Here is an 18,530-nt window from a genome sequence, read left to right as displayed (position 1 = left end):
CAGCCTTAGTATTTTCTATATTCACTGTGCACTAAAGGTTTTATTACCCATTTGTTTCTCAGGAGGACTTATAATAAACCTGTTGTTCTTGTTAAACTGCCTGGGTCCTCACAGCTCTTCGGTCACGGTTAAAGGTGCTTGCTATTTAGGAAGACACAGGTGGGTGGGTGCTTTGGGCCAGGGTGGTGGCAGCCAGAAGGCGGCCTTCCCTACCCTGCTGAGCTCTTTAAAGTTGGGGTTTTGCCATCTTCTGGGCACAAAGCAGGGTCATTGGGGGGAGGAAAGGTATTTGTGACTTTCCTTCATTGTGCAGGGGGTTGGACTAGATCAGGGGTGTCAAACCCATTTGTTGTGTGGGCCAGATCTGACATAAATGAGACCTTCATAGAATTATAGAGTTGGAAGGGACCTTCAGGGTCATCTAGTCCAACCCCCTGCACAATGCAAGAGCCCCTTAAATTTACAGGATCCTCATTGCTGTCCTTCCAACTCTATGATTCTATGAGAAGTGCAGTGTAGACAATAAACAGCCAGTTTTTCATGGTCATTTATCCCAGGCATTTACAGGATCCTCATTGGACTAGATCAGGGGTGTCAAACTCATTTGTTATGAGGGCCATATCTGACATAAATGAGACCTTCCTACAGTCATAGAATCATAGAGTTGGAAGGGACCTGCACGGTCATCTAGTCCAACCTCCTGCACACTGCAGGAAACTCACAAATACCTCCCCCTAAATTCACAGGATTCTCATTGCTGTCAGATGGCCATCTAGCCTCTGTTGGAAAACCTCCAAGGAAGAAGAGCCCGCCACCTCCTGAATTGGAAGGAACCCCCCAGAGTCATCTAGTCCAACCCCCTGCACAATGCAGGAAACTCACAAACACCTCCCCCTCAATTCACAGGATCTTCATTGCTGTCAGATGGCCATCTAGCCTCTGTTTCAAAACCTCCAAGGAAGGAGAGCCCACCACCTCCTGAATTGGAAGGAACCACCCTTAGCCATTCGTGGGAAGGGCGGGATATAAATCCCGAATAAATAAATAGTCCAACCCCCTGCACAATGCAGGAAACTCACAAATACCTCCCCCTAAATTCACAGGATCTTCATTGCTGTCAGATGGCCATCTAGCCTCTGTTTCAAAACCTCCAAGGAAGGAGAGCCCACCACCTCCTGAATTGGAAGGAACCCCCCCAGAGTAATCTAGTCCAACCCCCTGCACAATGCAGGAAACTCACATATACCTCCCCCTGCATTCACAGGATCTTTATTGCTGTCAGATGGCCATCTAGCCTCTGTTTCAAAACCTCCAAGGAAGGAGAGCCCACCACCTCCCGAGTTGGAAGGGACCCCCCAGGGTCATCTAGTCCAACCCCCTGCACAAGGCAGGAAACTCACAAATACCTCCCTCTGAATTCACAGGATCCTCATTGCTGTCAGATGGCCATCTAGCCTCTGTTGGAAAACCTCCAAGGAAGAAGAGCCCGCCACCTCCTGAATTGGAAGGAACCCCCCAGAGTCATCTAGTCCAACCCCCTGCACAATGCAGGAAACTCACCAACACCTCCGCCTAAATTCACAGGATCCTCATTGCTGTCAGATGGCCAACTAGCCTCTGTTGGAAAACCTCCAAGGAAGAAGAGCCCGCCACCTCCTGAATTGGAAGGAACCCCCCAGAGTCATCTAGTCCAACCCCCTGCACAATGCAGGAAACTCACCAACACCTCCCCCTAAATTCACAGGATCCTCATTGCTGTCAGATGGCCAACTAGCCTCTGTTGGAAAACCTCCAAGGAAGAAGAGCCCGCCACCTCCTGAATTGGAAGGAACCCCCCCAGAGTAATCTAGTCCAACCCCCTGCATAATGCAGGAAACTCACAAACACCTCCCTCTGAATTCACAGGATCCTCATTGCTGTCAGATGGCCATCTAGCCTCTGTTTAAAAACCTCCAAGGAAGGAGAGCTTCCCCGCGACCTTGTTGGGCCGGGCCATGTGTGTTTCTATTTAAGATTAGGTAGCAGAGATCCAAACTATTTAAAGGACACAAACAAACATGACTAAAGATTTAAAAAAAAAAACCTTAAAACAAAACATGCTTAAAACATTAGCACCTGTTGGTCTTAAAGGTGCTTTCTTTGTATCTCTCCCATGCGATCCAGGGAACTGGGCAAAGGAAGCTCTGGCTCTTTCCTTCCCTCCCGAGGGAACCAGGAGGGTGAGGAGCCTCTGCCAACAGAGAAAATGAGGTTTTGCTCTGTTGCTCCTGTGCGATTGAGCAAGGCTTGCAAAGTAAGTTGAGATGCAGAAGGAAGGAAGAGAGAGGGAGAAGGAAGCAGATGAGTTAGTTGCTCAGGGGCCTGATTCGGCCAACTGGCCGCATGTTTGACACCCCTGGACTAGATGACCTGTGAGATCCCTTCCAACTCTATGATTCTATGAAAAAGGCACTACAGACGATAAACGAAGCCGATTTTTCTTGCTCTTTTATCCCACACATTTTGCTGTAAGAGGGACCATGAACTTTCATAGAAATGATGGTTTCTAATGCAGGACAGTTTGTGGAAGCATAGCCAGGAGTTCATTATTTAATTTTAATTATTGACGTTATTTATATTCTGAGGTTTTCTTTTCATTCGGAGTCAAGCAGGAATGGCAGGATGGGGTATTCAGTTAGCAGAGCAGTAGGAATTGGGCACGTCGAACAGACCAGAAGTCTAAAGCCAGAACTGCAGCAAAGCATAAGTGGTACCACCACACCATTACATGATGCGAAATTCAACATTAGGAAGAACTTCCTGACGGTTAGAGGGGTTCCTCAGTGGAACAGACTTCCTCCGGAGATGGTGGGCTCTCCTTCCTTAGAGGTTTTTCAACAGAGGCTAGATGGCCCTCTGACAGCAATGAGGATCCTGTGAATTTAGGGGGAGGCGTTTGAGTTTCCTACATTGTGCAGGGGGTGGGACTAGATAACCCTGGGGGGTCCCTTCCAACTCAGGAGGTGGCGGGCTCTCCTTCCTTGGAGGTTTCTAAACAGAGGCTAGATGGCCCTCTGACAGCAATGAAGATCCTGTGAATTTAGGGGGAGGTCTTTGCGAGCTTCCTGCCTTGTGCAGGGGGTTGGACTAGATGAACCTGGGGGGAACCTTCCCACTCGGGAGGCGGTGGGCTCTCCTTCCTTGGAGGTTTTTCAACAGAGGCTAGATGGCCATCTGACAGCAATGAAGATCCTGTGAATTTAGGGGGAGGTCTTTGCGAGCTTCCTGCCTTGTGCAGGGGGTTGGACTAGATGAACCTGGGGGGAACCTTCCCACTCGGGAGGTGGTGGGCTCTCCTTCCTTGGAGGTTTTTCAACAGAGGCTAGATGGCCATCTGACAGCAATGAAGATCCTGTGAATTTAGGGGGAGGTCTTTGCGAGCTTCCTGCCTTGTGCAGGGGGTTGGACTAGATGAACCTGGGGGGAACCTTCCCACTCGGGAGGTGGTGGGCTCTCCTTCCTTGGAGGTTTTTCAACAGAGGCTAGATGGCCATCTGACAGCAATGAAGATCCTGTGAATTTAGGGGGAGGTCTTTGCGAGCTTCCTGCCTTGTGCAGGGGGTTGGACTAGATGAACCTGGGGGGAACCTTCCCACTCGGGAGGCGGTGGGCTCTCCTTCCTTGGAGGTTTTTCAACAGAGGCTAGATGGCCCTCTGACAGCAATGAAGATCCTGTGAATTTAAGGGGAGGTCTTTGTGAATTTCCTGCCTTGTGCAGGGGGTTGGACTAGATGACCCTGGGGGGGACCTTCCAACTTGGGAGGTGGTGGGCTCTCCTTCCTTGGAGGTTTTTCAACAGAGGCTAGATGGCCCTCTGACAGCAATGAAGATCCTGTGAATTCAGGGGGAGGTGTTGATGAGTTTCCTGCCTTGTGCAGGGGGTTGGACTCGATGACCCTGGGGGTCTTTTCCACCTCAGGAGGTGGTGGCTCTCCTTCCTTGGAGATTTCTAAGCAAAGGATAGATGGCCCTCTGACAGCAATGAAGATCCTGTGAATTTAGGGGGAGGTCTTTGTGAGTTTCCTGCCTTGTGCAGGGGGTTGGACTAGATGACCCTGGGGGGTCCCTTCCAACTCGGGAGGTGGTGTGCTCTCCTTCCTTGGAGGTTTGGAAACAGAGGCTAGATGGCCATCTGACAGCAATGAAGATCCTGTGAATTCAGGGGGAGGTGTTTGTGAGTTTCCTGCCTTGTGCAGGGGGTTGGGCAAGATGACTCTGGAGGTCCCTTCCAACTCGGGAGGTGGTGGGCTCTCCTTCCTTGGAGGTTTTGAAACAGAGGCTAGATGGCCATCTGACAGCAATGAAGATCCTGTGAATTTAGGGGGAGGTGTTGGTGAGTTTCCTGCCTTGTGCAGGGGGTTGGACTAGATGACCCTGGAGGTCCCTTCCAATTCTAGGATTCTATGACTGTTAGAGCAGTTCCTCAGTGGAACGGGCTTTCCAGGGAGGTGGTGGGCTCTCCTTCCTTGGAGGTTTTTCAACAGAGGCTAGATGGCCCTCTGACAGCAATGAAGATCCTGTGAATTGAGCGGGGGGGGGTGTTGGTGAGTTTTCTGCCTTGTGCAGGGGGTTGGACTAGATGACTCTGGAGGTCCCTTCCTCCAACTCGGGAGGTGGTGGGTGGGCTCTCCTTCCTTGGAGGTTTTTCAACAGAGGCTAGATGGCCCTCTGACAACAATGAAGATCTTGTGAATTGAGGGAGGGGGGTGTTGGTGCGTTTCCTGCCTTGTGCAGGGGGTTGGACTAGATGCCCCTGGAGGTCCCTCCCAATTCTCGCATTGCAGGAGAAGCGAGAGGCAGGGCGGGCTTTCACTGGGAGTTTTTGCGGGGGGGGGGGGCGGGAGCGAGGGCGCGCCTGGTCACGTGGCCGGGCCGGGCCCCTCCTCCTCGGCAGAAGCTTGGGCGCTTCTCGGCCTCCCCGCTCCTTCCTCCGCCGCCCGGACTCCGGCATGGCTCCCGCGCCCCCCGCCGCCTTCCTGCTGCTGGCCCTGCTGCTGGCCCCGGCCTGGCCCGGCGGCGCCGCCCTGCACACCAAGGGCGCGCTCCCCCTCGACACGCTCACCTTCTACAAGGTAGGACTGGAGGCCCCTGCCCCGCCCGGCATGCAGCAGCCGCCCCAGCTGCCCCTTGCAAGCTGCAAGCCCTCTGGCGGGGGGCCTGGGAGCTGCTGGAGCGGAGGGGGGCGTGCCTGGGTTGCAGCTGCGGCCCCGCGGGGGCTCCTCCTGGTGTGTTTTTTCTTTTCTTTCCAATACAGGTTTTATTGCAGGGGGGGGGGGGCGCCAACGGGAGCTCTCCAGATGTTTTTGGCCTACAACTCCCATCAGCCCCAGCCAGCATGGCTGATGGCTGGGGCTGATGGGAGTTGTAGGCAAAAAAAAACATCTGGAGAGCTCCCATTGGCCACCCAGCCAGCACGGCCAATGGCTGGGGCTGATGGGGAAAAGGAAAGGAAAGGTCCCCTGTGCAAGCACCAGTCGTTTCCGACTCTGGGGTGACGTTGCTTTCACAACGTTTTCACGGCAGACTTTTTTCCGGGGTGGTTTGCCATGGCCGTCCCCAGTCATCTCTGCTTTCCCCCCACCCAGCAAGCTGGGGACTCATTTGACCGACCTCGGAAGGATGGAAGGCTGAGTCAACCTCGGGCCGGCTACCTGAATCCAGCTTCCGCCGGGATCGAACTCAGGTCGTGAGCAGAGTTCAGATCACAGTACTGCAGTACTGCTGCTTTTACCACTCTGCGTCAGGGGCAGGGAAAAAACATCTGGAGAGCTACCGTTGGCCACCCCTGTATTATTGCATTTAAAGGCTCAGAGACAAAGGTCGTGCCTCTGATGTAGTATGATCATGCACCAAACGTATAACATATAGTTGTGTATTTTTAAAGGCTTTTTAAAAATTGGACACCCTCCCTCCCCTCTATTGGGAGGCGGGCAGAATCTGTGCATGGAGGGGGGGGTTGCAGAGCGCAGCAAGGAGGAATGGGCTGGCCACCCCCCCCCCCCCACGTCTTGCATCCCAGGCCCCCTCCTCCTTTGCTGGGAAGGCCGCTTGCTGTTCTGGGGGGGCGGGCGGGGGGGATTCCAGCTGCCTGCCTTTTTCTGCCCAGATTCGCAATTGCAAAAAACAAGCACATTCTCTCTCCGCCCACCTGTCTCTTGGGGAGGGGGGTGGGAGAGCCAATGGGAGGACAGGAGAGGGGCAGGGGCTTCCACCAGGCACCAATCGCTGGAGTCCAAGTGGATTCAGAGGTCTCCGGCCTGCCTGGCGGGATTTCATTGGCAAGGGCAGGTCGCGATGGGGGGGAGCTGGAAGGCAAAGATCACAGCCCGAAGTGATGTCATTTTCATAGAATCATGGAGTTGGAAGGGACCTCCAGGGTCATCTAGTCCAGCCCCCTGCACAATGCAGGAAACTCACAAACACCTCCCCCTAAATTCACAGGATCTTCATTGCTGTCAGATGGCCATCTAGCCTCTCTTTAAAAACTTCCAAGGAAGGAGAGCCCACCACCTCCCAAGGAGGAAGCCTGTTCCACTGAGGAACCATTCTAACAATCAGAAAGTTCTTCCTAATGTTGAGCTGGAAACTCTTTTGATTTAATTTCAGCCCATTGGTTCTGGTCCTACCTTCCAGGGCCACAGAAAACAATTCCACACCATCCTCTTTAGGACAGCCCTTCAAGGACTTGAAGATGGGGCTGTGCCAACTGCTTCCCCCCCCCCCTTTCCCTTCTGGGTAAGCACACGAACTAATGCATAAGTGGGCTTAGAATCACTAGGTGGGAGGCCAGGTAGATTGCTTTTACACCTGCACAGCGTTCATGTGCCTGAGCTCCAGGGATGAAGGCAACATGGCGTGAATCATCTCAAAACCTGAAAATTAGCACCGTCGCCTCCCAGGCGAGGGAACTGTGGGGGCGGCCCCAAATCTGGGGAACTGCTGCCCCGCTCAGCTCCTGACAAGCCCTGTCCTGCATAAGGTTCTGCCGAAAAGTGCCCTGGGATTTGAACCTGGTTCTGCCAGATCCGGGCATGACGTTCTAACCACTGTGCCACACTGCCTCCCCATTTCTTCTTCTTCTTAAGTATAAGAGATGGTATTTGCTGTGCTGGATGGTGCCCGACCTTTTTTAAAAACAAATAAAACTGGAAATTCCTGTTGTCAGTTTCAGTTTTGATCCGGCATATACAGAATTGCTTTTAATTATATGTTGTATTGGTTGTATTAATTTTTTAAAATTATTATGTTTGTCCTGTTTCGGAACTAGGCACAGCCTTGAGCTGTCTTGGGGAGACTGGCATATTAAACAAGGAGGAGCTTAAATGATGCATTGACCTTAAAGGAGTTGATCACTTTGTAGATAAATGGCAGGGAAGAAAGTACAGGAAACTCTGAAGTGGGTTGGAACAGGCTGGTCTCTGAACAGTTGCTGAATCTTCTTCTCGTAGATTCTCAAGCTAGAATAAACTAGGCACAGGTGGGCAAGGCTGTGCATATTGTAAGCTCCTTGGAGGCGGAGGCCTTGTGTTTGGGTGTATTGCTTTGTAGGGTGCCCACATACGTTGGCGTCGCTCCATTATTATCAAGTAAGTTGTGCCAAGCTTAGCAAATGAGCCTGCAGTTGTCGAAATGCACACATGGTCCTAATACGCACATATATTCACCAACTATGCATGTGAAACCATCAGTTTCTTCCTTGACCCTTTGAACATGCTGATTGCCCAGGTGTGCCACAGTGGCCCAATGAGATTGTGATTCTGTGATTCAAGAAGCCCCTCGTTCTAGGCTTGGTCACCAGTACACAAGCTTACCTTGTGAGATTCTTAAAATAGGGGTCCTCTATCCCTGGGCCAGTACCGGTCTGTGGCCTGTTAGCAACTGGGCCGCACAGTCATGGTGCTCTCAGCTTCCCAGGTCACAGACCCGGGAAGCTGAGAGCAGCAGGATGGCGCATTGGTGTGTGCTCTCCTCCGAGTCCAGCTTCCCAGCTGGGCTCAGAGGAGAGCAGTCTTGCTCCGAGGTTACCTCCTCTTGCAGAAGAGGCAGCCTTAGAGCGAGGTAGAGCAGCTCCACCTGCCCTTTCACCCGCCGGGGTCCCTTATGGACGGAAGGGGCAGTGTGGCAGCAACCTTCACCTAAAAAAGTAAAGGTAAAGGTAGTCCGCTATGCAAGCACCAGTCGTTTCCAACTCTGGGGTGACGTCGCATCATGACAATTTCACGGCAGACTTTTTACGGAGTGGTTTGCCATTGCCTTCCCCAGTCCTCTGCGCTTTCCCCCCAGCAAGCTGGGGACTCATTTTACCAACTTCATAAGGATGGAAGGCTGAGTCAACCTTGAGCCGGCTACCTGAACCAAGCTTCCGTCGGGATCGAACTCTGGCCATAAGCAGAGAGCTCAGACTGCAGTACTGCAGCTTTACCACTCTGCATCATGGGGCTACAGAAGCAGCCCTGTTCCCCCCCCTTCAAAAACCCCCATGGGGGGCAGGGAGGGGGGGCTGGTGCAGCAAAAACCCTAGTGCCCCCCTCCATGGAAAAATTGTCTTCCACAAAATCAGTCCTTGGTGCCAAAAAGGTTGGGAACTGCTGACTTAGAACACAGTGTGTTCAGTACACGGTCACAGTGCACAGTTAGCTCTGCTAGATTGTGGGGGATAGGGAAATGGGGACTCAGAAAGTATTCCCCCAACCCAGCCCCTGGGAAGCCTGCCCAGTCCTTTCCCCGAGCTTAGGTGGTCTGTTTAAGCTTATCCTTCTGCCTCTTTTCTTTTTTAAGGTGATCCCAAAGCATAAGTTTGTCCTGGTGAAATTTGACACGCAGTACCCTTACGGAGAGAAGCAGGACGAGTTCAAAAAAGTGGCTGAAAGCTCCGGGTCCAGCGATGACCTATTGGTGGCTGAAGTGGGGATTTCAGGTGAGTGGCTCTAGCATGTTTGCACACAGGTGTTTGCAGGAGAGTCACATGTTTCTGATGGGAAACACAAGACAGTGTTGGGGCAACTGTGGTGCTCAGGCCAGGCCTGGAGATTGTACCGTGTGTCACTCATGCTGTCAAGACTGAAGGCAGTCATGCAAACTGGGGTGAACGTATGAGCCCTGCTGGATCGGACCAGTGAGGGTCCATCTAGTCCAGCATCCTGTCTCACACCTTGGCCAACCAGTTTCTCTGGAGATCTAACCACAGGGCAGAAGATAGAAGATATTGGATTGATATCCCGCCCTCCACTCCGAAGAGTCTCAGAGCGGCTCACAATCTCCTTTCCATTCCTCCCCCACAACAGACACCCTGTGAGGTAGATGAAGATATTGGATTTATATCCCGCCCTCCACTCCAAAGAGTCTCAGAGCGTCTCACAATCTCCTTTCCCTTCCTCCCCCACAACAGACACCCTGTGAGGTAGATGAAGATATTGGATTTATATCCCGCCCTCCACTCCGAAGAGCCTCAGAGCGGCTCACAATCTCCTTTCCCTTCCTCCCCCACAACAGACACCCTGTGAGGTGGGTGGGGCTGAGAGGGCTCTAACAGCAGCTGCTCTTTCAAGGACAACCTCTGCCAGAGCTATGGCTGACCCAAGGCCATTCCAGCAGCTGCAAGTGGAGGAGTGGGGAATCAAATCCGGTTCTCCCAGATAAGAGTCCGCACACTTAACCACTGGCTCTCCAGAGAGGCCAGGGCCTTCCCTTGATAAGATCATTAGTAGAACCCTGCTGGATCAGACCAAGAGATCACGTCGTCTGGCATCCTGTCTCACACAGTAGCCAGCCAGTTCCTCTGGAGGGCCAGCAACAGGGCATAGAGGCTGCCTTTGTAAGATCTAAGGAGAGCCCTGCTGGATCAAACAGTAGCCCCATCTAGTCCAGCCTCCTATCTCACGCAGTGATCTACTGATTCCTCTGAAGGGCTAAAAAAAGCATTGAGGCGGAGACTTTTCCCTGATGTTGCCTCAAGGCATCGGAATTCAGAGGTTTAGTGCTGCCGAATGCGGCGGTTCCCTCAGTCACCCTGGCTGCTAGTCTTTTTTTTTTTAAATAAAATGTTATTGTTATATATTCCAACACCACTCCACCTCTGTGAGAGTCCCAGGCCATAGATACATTATAATATTCCATAATTTTATAACTATTAACATTCCATCCAAATACAACTCCATCACTCTATTTAAACATCTTATCCATTCATTTTCTTATTAACCAACCAGTCATCTTAAATTGTTTAAACTTTTCCAAATATCTCACCATCTTCCTAAACCACCCCTCCTCCTGTTCCCTAACCTTTAATCCGTTCATTCTTCGTATCTTCATCGTTAAATACTCCAAAATAATTATATTATTCATTTTATCCCTCCAGTGATTAATTGTCAGCTTCTTTCCAATTCCTTGCTATCACTTGTCTTGCTGCTACTAACATCAAATTAATGGCTGCTAGTCACTGATAGACTTATCCTCCATGGATCTATCTAATCCGCTCTGAAAACTGTTTATTCCTGTGGCCATCATGATATCCTTTGGCAGCAGATTCCACATTTTAATCATCCAATGTGCAAGTAAGTATTTCCTTTTGTCCAGAATCTGTTGCCCATGGAAGGGCCAGAGTCCTATTTCTAATGCTTCAGCCCTCCAAGGACTAAGGAACATTTAGTTGGTTGACCGTCTGCCATTTAATCAATTTAAAAAAAAAAAAAATCTATTACATTGGTATGGTCCCTGGACATTTGACACAAATTTGGGGGAGGGGGGGTGGAAAGAAGTGTTGATGTATGCAATTTAATAATGTTTAACGTTCATGGAGTGAAGGAGATGAGGCAGATCTGAGCATTTGAAATGAGTGGCAACCTCAGTGGGCCTTGTGTTGGATCCATGTGTCTCAGAGGAAGGTGGACTGTAAATATAATAAAATGGTGGAGGGATGGAGCTGCACTGGCTGCCAATTGTGTTCCGAGTTTGTTACAAGGTGCTGGTTATTACCTTTAAAGCCCTTTATGGCCGAGGACATGTCTACCTTAGGGACCGCCTCTCTCCATATATCCCCCAGAGAGCACTAGCTCCCAAAATCTCTTAAAAATCCCTGGACCAAGTGAGGCCAAACTGAAAACAACTCGAGAGCAGGCCTTCTCAATAATGGCTCCCCATTGGTGGAATCAATTACCAGTGGAGGTTCGAGCCCTGCGGGACTATAATCAGTTCCGCAGGGCCTGTAAAACTGTCCTTTTTCAAGTGGCCTACAAGATTGAATCCTGAAGTGACACCTAGCCATCTGATATATACTGTCTTGTATTATAGCACCTTAACTGTTGTGGTTTTAATTAAATTATTTAAATGTATTTTATTGTATAATGTATTTATTGTAATCATGGCACTTTCCATGTCTGTAAGCCGCCCTGAGCCTGCCTCAGCGGGGAGGGCGGGATATAAATAAAAATTATTATTATTATTATTATTATTATTATTATTATTATTATTATTATTATTATTATTAGTCTCTTCCCCTCTGCCATTTTCCTGGCCTCAGATACTCACCCTGAAGAACCCAATGGAAGGACACAGACAACCTACCGGTGACTCATATGCTTCCCCCACATCTGTAAACATGTCCTGTATCTTCTCAAGTGGTCTGGCCTGTAGTTAAGAGCCTCAGATGTTTGCCCCTTGTCTGTGGCACACCTACACCATAACAGTATCAGGTTAAAAGTGTAAAAAAAATAATTTGCCTTGGAAGCAAGAACCTTTCTACAGAACCCCCAATCCTCCACGATTCCCAGCTAAGGGGGAAATGCCGTTCAAACCAATTACAAAGGTGATCTGATTCCGATGGTAACAAGAGAAAGAAATTTTACTTACAAAAAACAGAAGCACATTTTGCACGGCATTATTTATGTAGGTACGTTTAACTTATTGCATGCAGATTAACTTCAAGAAAAAGGCTAACTTGCTACAACTGCAAGCCCAGGTGAAAGGGAGCAGAGAGGTCCTCTATAAGATGAAACAAGGCAAGCAAGGGCCAAAAAGGCTCAGCATCTAACAGATGGGAAGGTGAAGCCAACTGCTGAGTGTACCCCAGTGGGAGAATTCTCTTCAGCTTTTCCCTGCCGGATCCTCTTGCATGCAGAGTTACAATAGCCAACAAACTATTCCTATCCAAACAATCAGTGGATTAATCTGGACAGTTAAAACTTGCTCCCCCCAATTCTAACTGATCGGTTCATGCAAGCTTTGGAGCAGGCTTGTGCATGTCCTGAACAAATCCTAAACTTTGGTATTATGTTGCAAAGGGCTATGTTGGACTCCTGCAGTATTCGAAGTCAATTCATTAAACATCTTCTAAGCAATGCTGCCTCTAAGCTGTGGAGTCTTATGTGAGCAGAAATTCTACTTCATGAGCCACTGGCGTTAAAGCTGTGAGCTGCTGCATCAATTACAGTATTTTTTGCACCATAAGACTCACTTTCCCCCCCCCAAAAAAGTGGAGGGAAAAGTGTGTGCGTCTTAAGGAGCGAATACTGCAAAAAATTCACACAAATGCCTCTAAATTCACACAAACGGCTCTAAAAACTAGGTGCGTCTTATGCTCAGGTGCGTCTTATGGAGCGAAAAATACGGTAGTTTGCTCTGGGGCCATTTTTCCTGAGCTAAGACAGAAATGTTTGAGCAGGAGGCTAAAAAATTGTGAGCTAGCACACACTAACTCAGCTCGAAGGGGACACGACTTCCAGGTGATTAAAGAAGTCTCTCTTTCCCCATCAACTGGGTGCCAGTTTAGAAGAGATGTTCCCCCTTCTCTCTGTGTGGTCCCCCCCCCCCCAAAAAATGCAGGACAGAACATGGAGAAAGAGTTAGATGCAGGCCCCCCACCCACATTCAGAGACCTCCCCTGCACAGAATCCTCACCCCCTCTGGCTCTTGGAAGGTGTTTGCTGCTCCTTCAGCGGGATGGAACCTCCTTCGCTTGAGCCAAGAAAGCCATGTTTTTCAAAAAATCCAGAGGAGTGAACAGTGTTAGTCTGTTGCTGCAAACTAGTAAAGAGTCCAGTGGCACCTTTTAAGAGTAACAGATTTTATTGTAGAAAAAGCTTTCGAGAAACACAGCTCTCTTGCATCTGATGAAGAGAGCTGTGTTTCTTGAAAGCTTATGCTACGATAAAATTTGCTACCTTTAAAGGTGCTACCAGACTCTTTACTGTGTTCTTCAGAAGTATTCCTGCACTGGCGGATGAATGCAAAGGGCACATTGAAGCAGGTACAGTCATTTGTGCAGGTAATGGGCTTTTAATTCTCTATGAGAGCCAGTTTGGTGTAGTGGTGAAGTGTGCGGACTCTTATCTCGGAGAACCGGGTTTAATTCCCCACTCCTCCACTTGCACCTGCTAGCATGGCCTTGGGTCAGCCATAGCTCTGGCAGAGGTTGTCCTTGAAAGGCTGTGAGAGCCCTCTCCATCCCCACCCACCTCACAGGGTGTCTGTTGTGGGGGAGGAAGGGAAAGGAGATTGTGAGCCACTCTGAGACTCTTCGGAGTGGAGGGCGGGATATAAATCCAATATCTTCATCTACCTCACAGGGTGTCTATTGTGGGGGGAGGAAGGAAAAGGAGGTTGTGAGCCACTCTGAGACTCTTCGGAGTGGAGGGCGGGATATAAATCCAATATCTTCATCTACCTCACAGGGTGTCTATTGTGGGGGAAGGAAGGAAAAGGAGGTTGTGAGCCACTCTGAGACTCTTCGGAGTGGAGGGCGGGATATAAATCCAATATCTTCATCTACCTCACAGGGTGTCTATTGTGGGGGGAGGAAGGAAAAGGAGGTTGTGAGCCACTCTGAGACTCTTCGGAGTGGAGGGCAGGATATAAATCCAATATCTTCATCTACCTCACAGGGTGTCTGTTGTGGGGGAGGAAGATAAAGGTGATTGTAAGCTGCTCTGAGTCTCTGATTCAGAGAGAAGGGCAGGGCATAAATCTACAGTCTTCTTCTTCACTTGCAGCTGCTGGAATGGCCTTGGGTCAGGCATGGCTATGGCAGAGGTTGTCCCTGAAAGGGCAGCTGCTGTGAGAGCCCTCTCCAGCCCCACCCACCTCACAGGGTGCCTGTTGTGGGGGGGGGGAGGTAAAGGAGATTGTGAGCTGCTCTGAGACTGAGTGGAGGGCGGATTATAAATCCAATGTTGTCTTCTTCTGCTTCTTTGAGTGAGTGGCATTCCTCTCTTTATGCCGTTTCCTTCCCTGATGACCAGGCAGGGCTTGTGTTGCGCCACTTTTAATGACGATGCTAGCAGGCAGATTTCCCCGTGTGACGCAACGCATCGTCAGGATCTCATTTATTTATCTGTCTGTTTCTTTATATTATTCCTAGGCCTCCTTGCTCACAGGGACACAAGGTGGATTGCATAGAGTGAGTCAGTACAGTCACCAAAAATGGGACATTTCAATAACCAGTGCCTTAGGATTTTAGAAGTCTGGAATCGCTAGGAAAAAATGAAGGAGAGCATAAGTATTCACATGATAGAGTAAGCCAGGGGTGTCAAACATGTGGGCCGGATCAGGCCCCCAGAGGGCTCCTATCAGACCCCCGAGCAACTCACTGTTGCCTGCTTCTTTCTCCCTCTCTTGCTTCCTTCTGCATCACAGCTTGCTTTGCAAGGCTTGCTCAGTCAATCTATAGAGCAAAGCCTCTATTTTCACCACTGGCTGGCCAGCACATGAAACAACTTATGTACAAAAGCTTGCAATGCCCAGCCATTTCATATTTTTCTCTGGGTCTTAGGCTCAAAGCATTGACCATGAGATTTCTGTAATGAATGTCAGCAAATCAAAACTGTTCTTATCGTTCTTGTTTTATTGCTGTGAGCCACCCTGAGCCTGCTTTGGTAGGGAGGGCAGGATATAAATCCAATTAATTAATTAATTAATTAATAAAAGTAGGATTGCAACTTGCAGATACACGCCTAAACAACATACTCAGGATTGCTACAACACAGACATTGTCTCCAGATTTTGATGCAATAATTCAGAGCACGGTGTCAGTTATCAGTGATAAAGGCTAGTCTTTTAAGCATGTTTTAAGTAAAAAAAAACCCTTTAATTGTGTTTGTGTCCTTTATAAAGTTTACCTGGCATTATATTTTATGACATGTATGGCCCAGCTGACAAGGTCTCATTTATGTCAGATTCGACCCTCATAACAACTGAGTATGTCACCCCTCGAGTAAGCAGTTCAGAAATTACTTAAATAGGATCCAACTTGCAGGAACCTCTATCCCAGGGGTGGCCAACGGTAGCTCTCCAGAGGCCTTTTGCCTACAACTCCCATCAGCCCCAGCCAGCATGGCCAATGTATGCAGCAGTATAGACCACATTAGGGTTTGTAGAATCTTTCGGGCTCAAGTGCCGTGTTCTACTGGAGAAAGTTTTTCTTTCCAGACGTTTCATTCTGGAAGGAAAACTTTCTCCAGTAGAACACGGTACTTGAGCCCGAAAGATTCTACAAACCCTAATGATGTTACCAGCCGTGAAAACCTGAAATCTTTGATAGTATAGACCACAGTCCGTAATCATTTCCCAAGTAAGTTTGTAAAACCATTTTGTACAGTGCAACCCTGTTACCTGTGCAGGTAATTTAAAGGGCTTTGCAACCTGTCCATACCTTCCACAGCGTCACCCTGGCAGACGCTCGGCTTCAGCGACGTCATTTTTAAATTGGGTCTTGCCTGGGCAACTCAGAGAGTTAAAGCGTACAAACCTCAGTCATTGTTTGACCCCCAACCTGTGAGCCGCCCTGAGCCTGCCTTCAGTGGGGAGGGCGGAATATGAATTAAATAAAATAAACCTGCTTTTGTAGAGCAATTATTGACAGTTTCTCATGGGGTTAACTTTCCAGATTACGGTGACAAACTGAACATGGAGCTGGGAGAGAAATACAAGCTGGACAAAGACACCTATCCCGTATTTTACTTGTTCCAAAACGGGGACTTGGAGAACCCACTGCCGTACGATGGCCAAATCAAAGCCAGCGACTTGCAACGTTGGCTGAAGAGCAAAGGCATCTACATGGGCATGCCGGGATGCTTGAAGGACTTTGACACCTTGGCAAGCAAGTTCATGAGCACTGCTCGAGAGTCAGAGCGCAAGGCTCTCCTGGAGGAGGGCCAGAAGCTTCTGGCGGCAGCCAAGGAGCATGACCAGAAGTCATCCGATCAGTACGTCAAGATCATGACCAAAATCCTCTCCCAGGGCGACGCCTTCGCTGACAGTGAGGTGTCCCGGATCACCAAGCTGATCGAGGAGACCAAGATGAGCGACAGGAAGAAAGAGGACCTCCAGAAACGCCTGAACATCCTGGCATCCTTCCAGACGAAGAAGGATGAGAAAGAAGAGCTCTGACGGGTCAGCGCATGAGCGAAGAGGTCAGAGCGGGTCGTGTTCCCATCCGGTGCTCCTTGAAACAGGCAAAAATGCCCTACCACCTTTTCCAAAAGGCTGCAGAATTTGTCCTCGTCAAGAGATGCTGTCGCCCTTCTGTTTTGTGTTGACGAAGGCGTCCCCCGTCACAAGAGGTCCAAACGCTCTCCATTCTCCCACAGTTACAGGGACCACAGATTCCTAGGAAAGTCAAGGGCATTTTTGGTGGGCAGGTGGGAAGTCTGCTAATCCTTTGTTGGAAAAGGCAAGATTGCTTGGATTGGGGTGGGGGGAATGTGCTTCGGCGGATTCTGTATTTATGGGTGCTATCTTTTAAAGGCCTGTTCTCAAGATGGCCGCCTTCAGGCTTTGACACAGCCTGTTCTCTTACTTGGTGGATTTCAAGATGGCTGCCCACAGAACTTAGGGCTGCTTGTTCTTATTGGTTGCATTTATAAGGTTACACCCCGCTCCGTCTGGCCTCCTGGGTGACTCTGCTGCCCCCCCAGTTTCCAGTCCTAGGGGTGGGAGGAACTGAAGCTGGGTTGAATTCATCTGGTTGGTGGCTGGTTCTGAGAGCTTCACAAGGTTGGGGCTCTTGATAGAGGAGGGTGCAAGATGGCCGACCTCATAGAGTTGTGAGCCTATGGTTCAATTGGTGGAGGAGGCCCGGGGGGGGCGGGCAGCGGGAGTGGGGCTGATTTTGTGTGTTTTGGGGAGCACAAGGTTGGACAGAGCAACATGTGCATTGGGAACGGTGAGGAGGCGGAACTGGGGAGGTCGTGTCTTTTACTGAACAGTATTTGGAAATGGGTTTGAGGTCCGGTTATGACAGCACTTAATTTGCTAATAAAGGTTATCCGAAAACAACATTCTCTTAGGATTCTTTGTGGCTGTTTTAAGGAAAGCAAACGTCCTTGAACTTTTGTTGACCTACCGAATGCAAAGATCTTGTTTCCAGTCTTAACATTTGCTCTCTAAACGTGAGAACTGATCTCTAGTGTGCAAATTGGCACTTTGGGGATTGCCAGGTTTTGTGTAAAATGAAAATAGCAGCTCCCTAATACTCAGGGTGGCAGGGAAAGGGGGCAGTGAACAACCTGGCACTGAAGTCCCTTCCCTGAGCTCTGTAAATCCTCTTTTGTGCCCTTTCCAGAGAGCGAAGGTTCCACTGCTCCAAACATTCAAGTCTGTCTTCAAAGTTATAAGAACTAGAAACTTGAGTGGTTTTTGTTACATAGAACTAGGGATCCCCCACTGGCTCAGCTCATAAGAACATAAGAGAAGCCATGTTGGATCAGGCCAATGGGCCATCCAGTCCAACACTCTGTGTCACAGAAGAACAGAAGAGAAGCCATGTTGGATCAGGCCAGTAGCCCATCCAGCCCAACACTCTGTCACATAAGAACATAAGAGAAGCCCTGTTGGATCAGGCCAATGGCCCATCCAGTCCAACACTCTGTGTCACATAAGAGAAGCCATGTTGGATCAGGCCAATGGGCCATCCAGTCCAACACTCTGTGTCACACAGTCGCCAAAAAAATCCCCCCAGTGCCATCAGGAGGTCCACCAGTGGGGGCCAGGACACTAGAAGCCCTCCCACTGTGCCCCCCCACAAGCACCCAGAATACAGAGCATCACTGCCCCATTCAGAGAGTTCCGACAATAAGCTGTGGCTAAGAGCTAAGATGGACCTCTGCTCCATTTGCTTATCCAATCCCCTCTTGAAGCTGCCTATGCTTGTAGCCGCCGCCACCTCCTGTGGCAGTGAATTCCATGTGTTAATCACCTTTTATCCGTTCTAACCCAACTGCTCAGCAATTTCATTGAGTGCCAACGAGTTCTTGTATTGTGAGAAAGGGACTTCTTTCTCTACCTTCTCTATCCCATGCATAATCTTGTAAACCTCTATCATGCCATCCCTCAGTCGACATTTCTCCAAGCTAAAGAGCTCCAAGCGTTTTAATCTTCTTAGGGAAAGTGTTCCAACCCTTTAATCATTCTAGTTGCCCTTTTCTGCACTTTTTCCAATGCTAGATCTTTTTTTGCGGTGCAGTGACCAGAGTTGTACACAAGGGGCCATCACCATCGTTTTA

The 18,530-nt window shown here is 49.5% G+C and overlaps 1 protein-coding gene across 1 annotated transcript; it reads left to right on the top strand.

Annotated features, from left to right (window-relative positions):
* Positions 1 to 4,944: 4,944 nt before the first annotated feature.
* On the top strand, positions 4,945 to 17,304 carry ERP29 (endoplasmic reticulum protein 29). Its single transcript, XM_060249840.1, has 3 exons — positions 4,945 to 5,111; positions 8,818 to 8,956; positions 15,914 to 17,304. The coding sequence occupies exons 1-3, from the start codon at positions 4,989 to 4,991 to the stop codon at positions 16,414 to 16,416; spliced, it is 765 nt and encodes a 254-aa protein (XP_060105823.1). The 5' UTR covers positions 4,945 to 4,988; the 3' UTR covers positions 16,417 to 17,304.
* The last annotated feature ends 1,226 nt before the right edge of the window (positions 17,305 to 18,530 follow it).

Source organism: Heteronotia binoei, chromosome 11, assembly GCF_032191835.1.
Source record: "Heteronotia binoei isolate CCM8104 ecotype False Entrance Well chromosome 11, APGP_CSIRO_Hbin_v1, whole genome shotgun sequence".
NCBI lineage: Eukaryota > Metazoa > Chordata > Lepidosauria > Squamata > Gekkonidae > Heteronotia > Heteronotia binoei.
Note: the sequence above shows the minus strand (reverse complement) of the source record. Positions and strands in the feature narration are given on the sequence as shown.

Coding starts and splice junctions, on each gene's coding strand:
- ERP29 (XM_060249840.1), top strand. CDS start 4,989: ATGGCTCCCGCGCCCCCCGCCGCCTTCCTGCTGCTGGCCCTGCTGCTG. Junction 5,112..8,817: donor ACACGCTCACCTTCTACAAG/GTAGGACTGGAG, acceptor TTCTTTTTTAAG/GTGATCCCAAAGCATAAGTT. Junction 8,957..15,913: donor GGCTGAAGTGGGGATTTCAG/GTGAGTGGCTCT, acceptor TTAACTTTCCAG/ATTACGGTGACAAACTGAAC.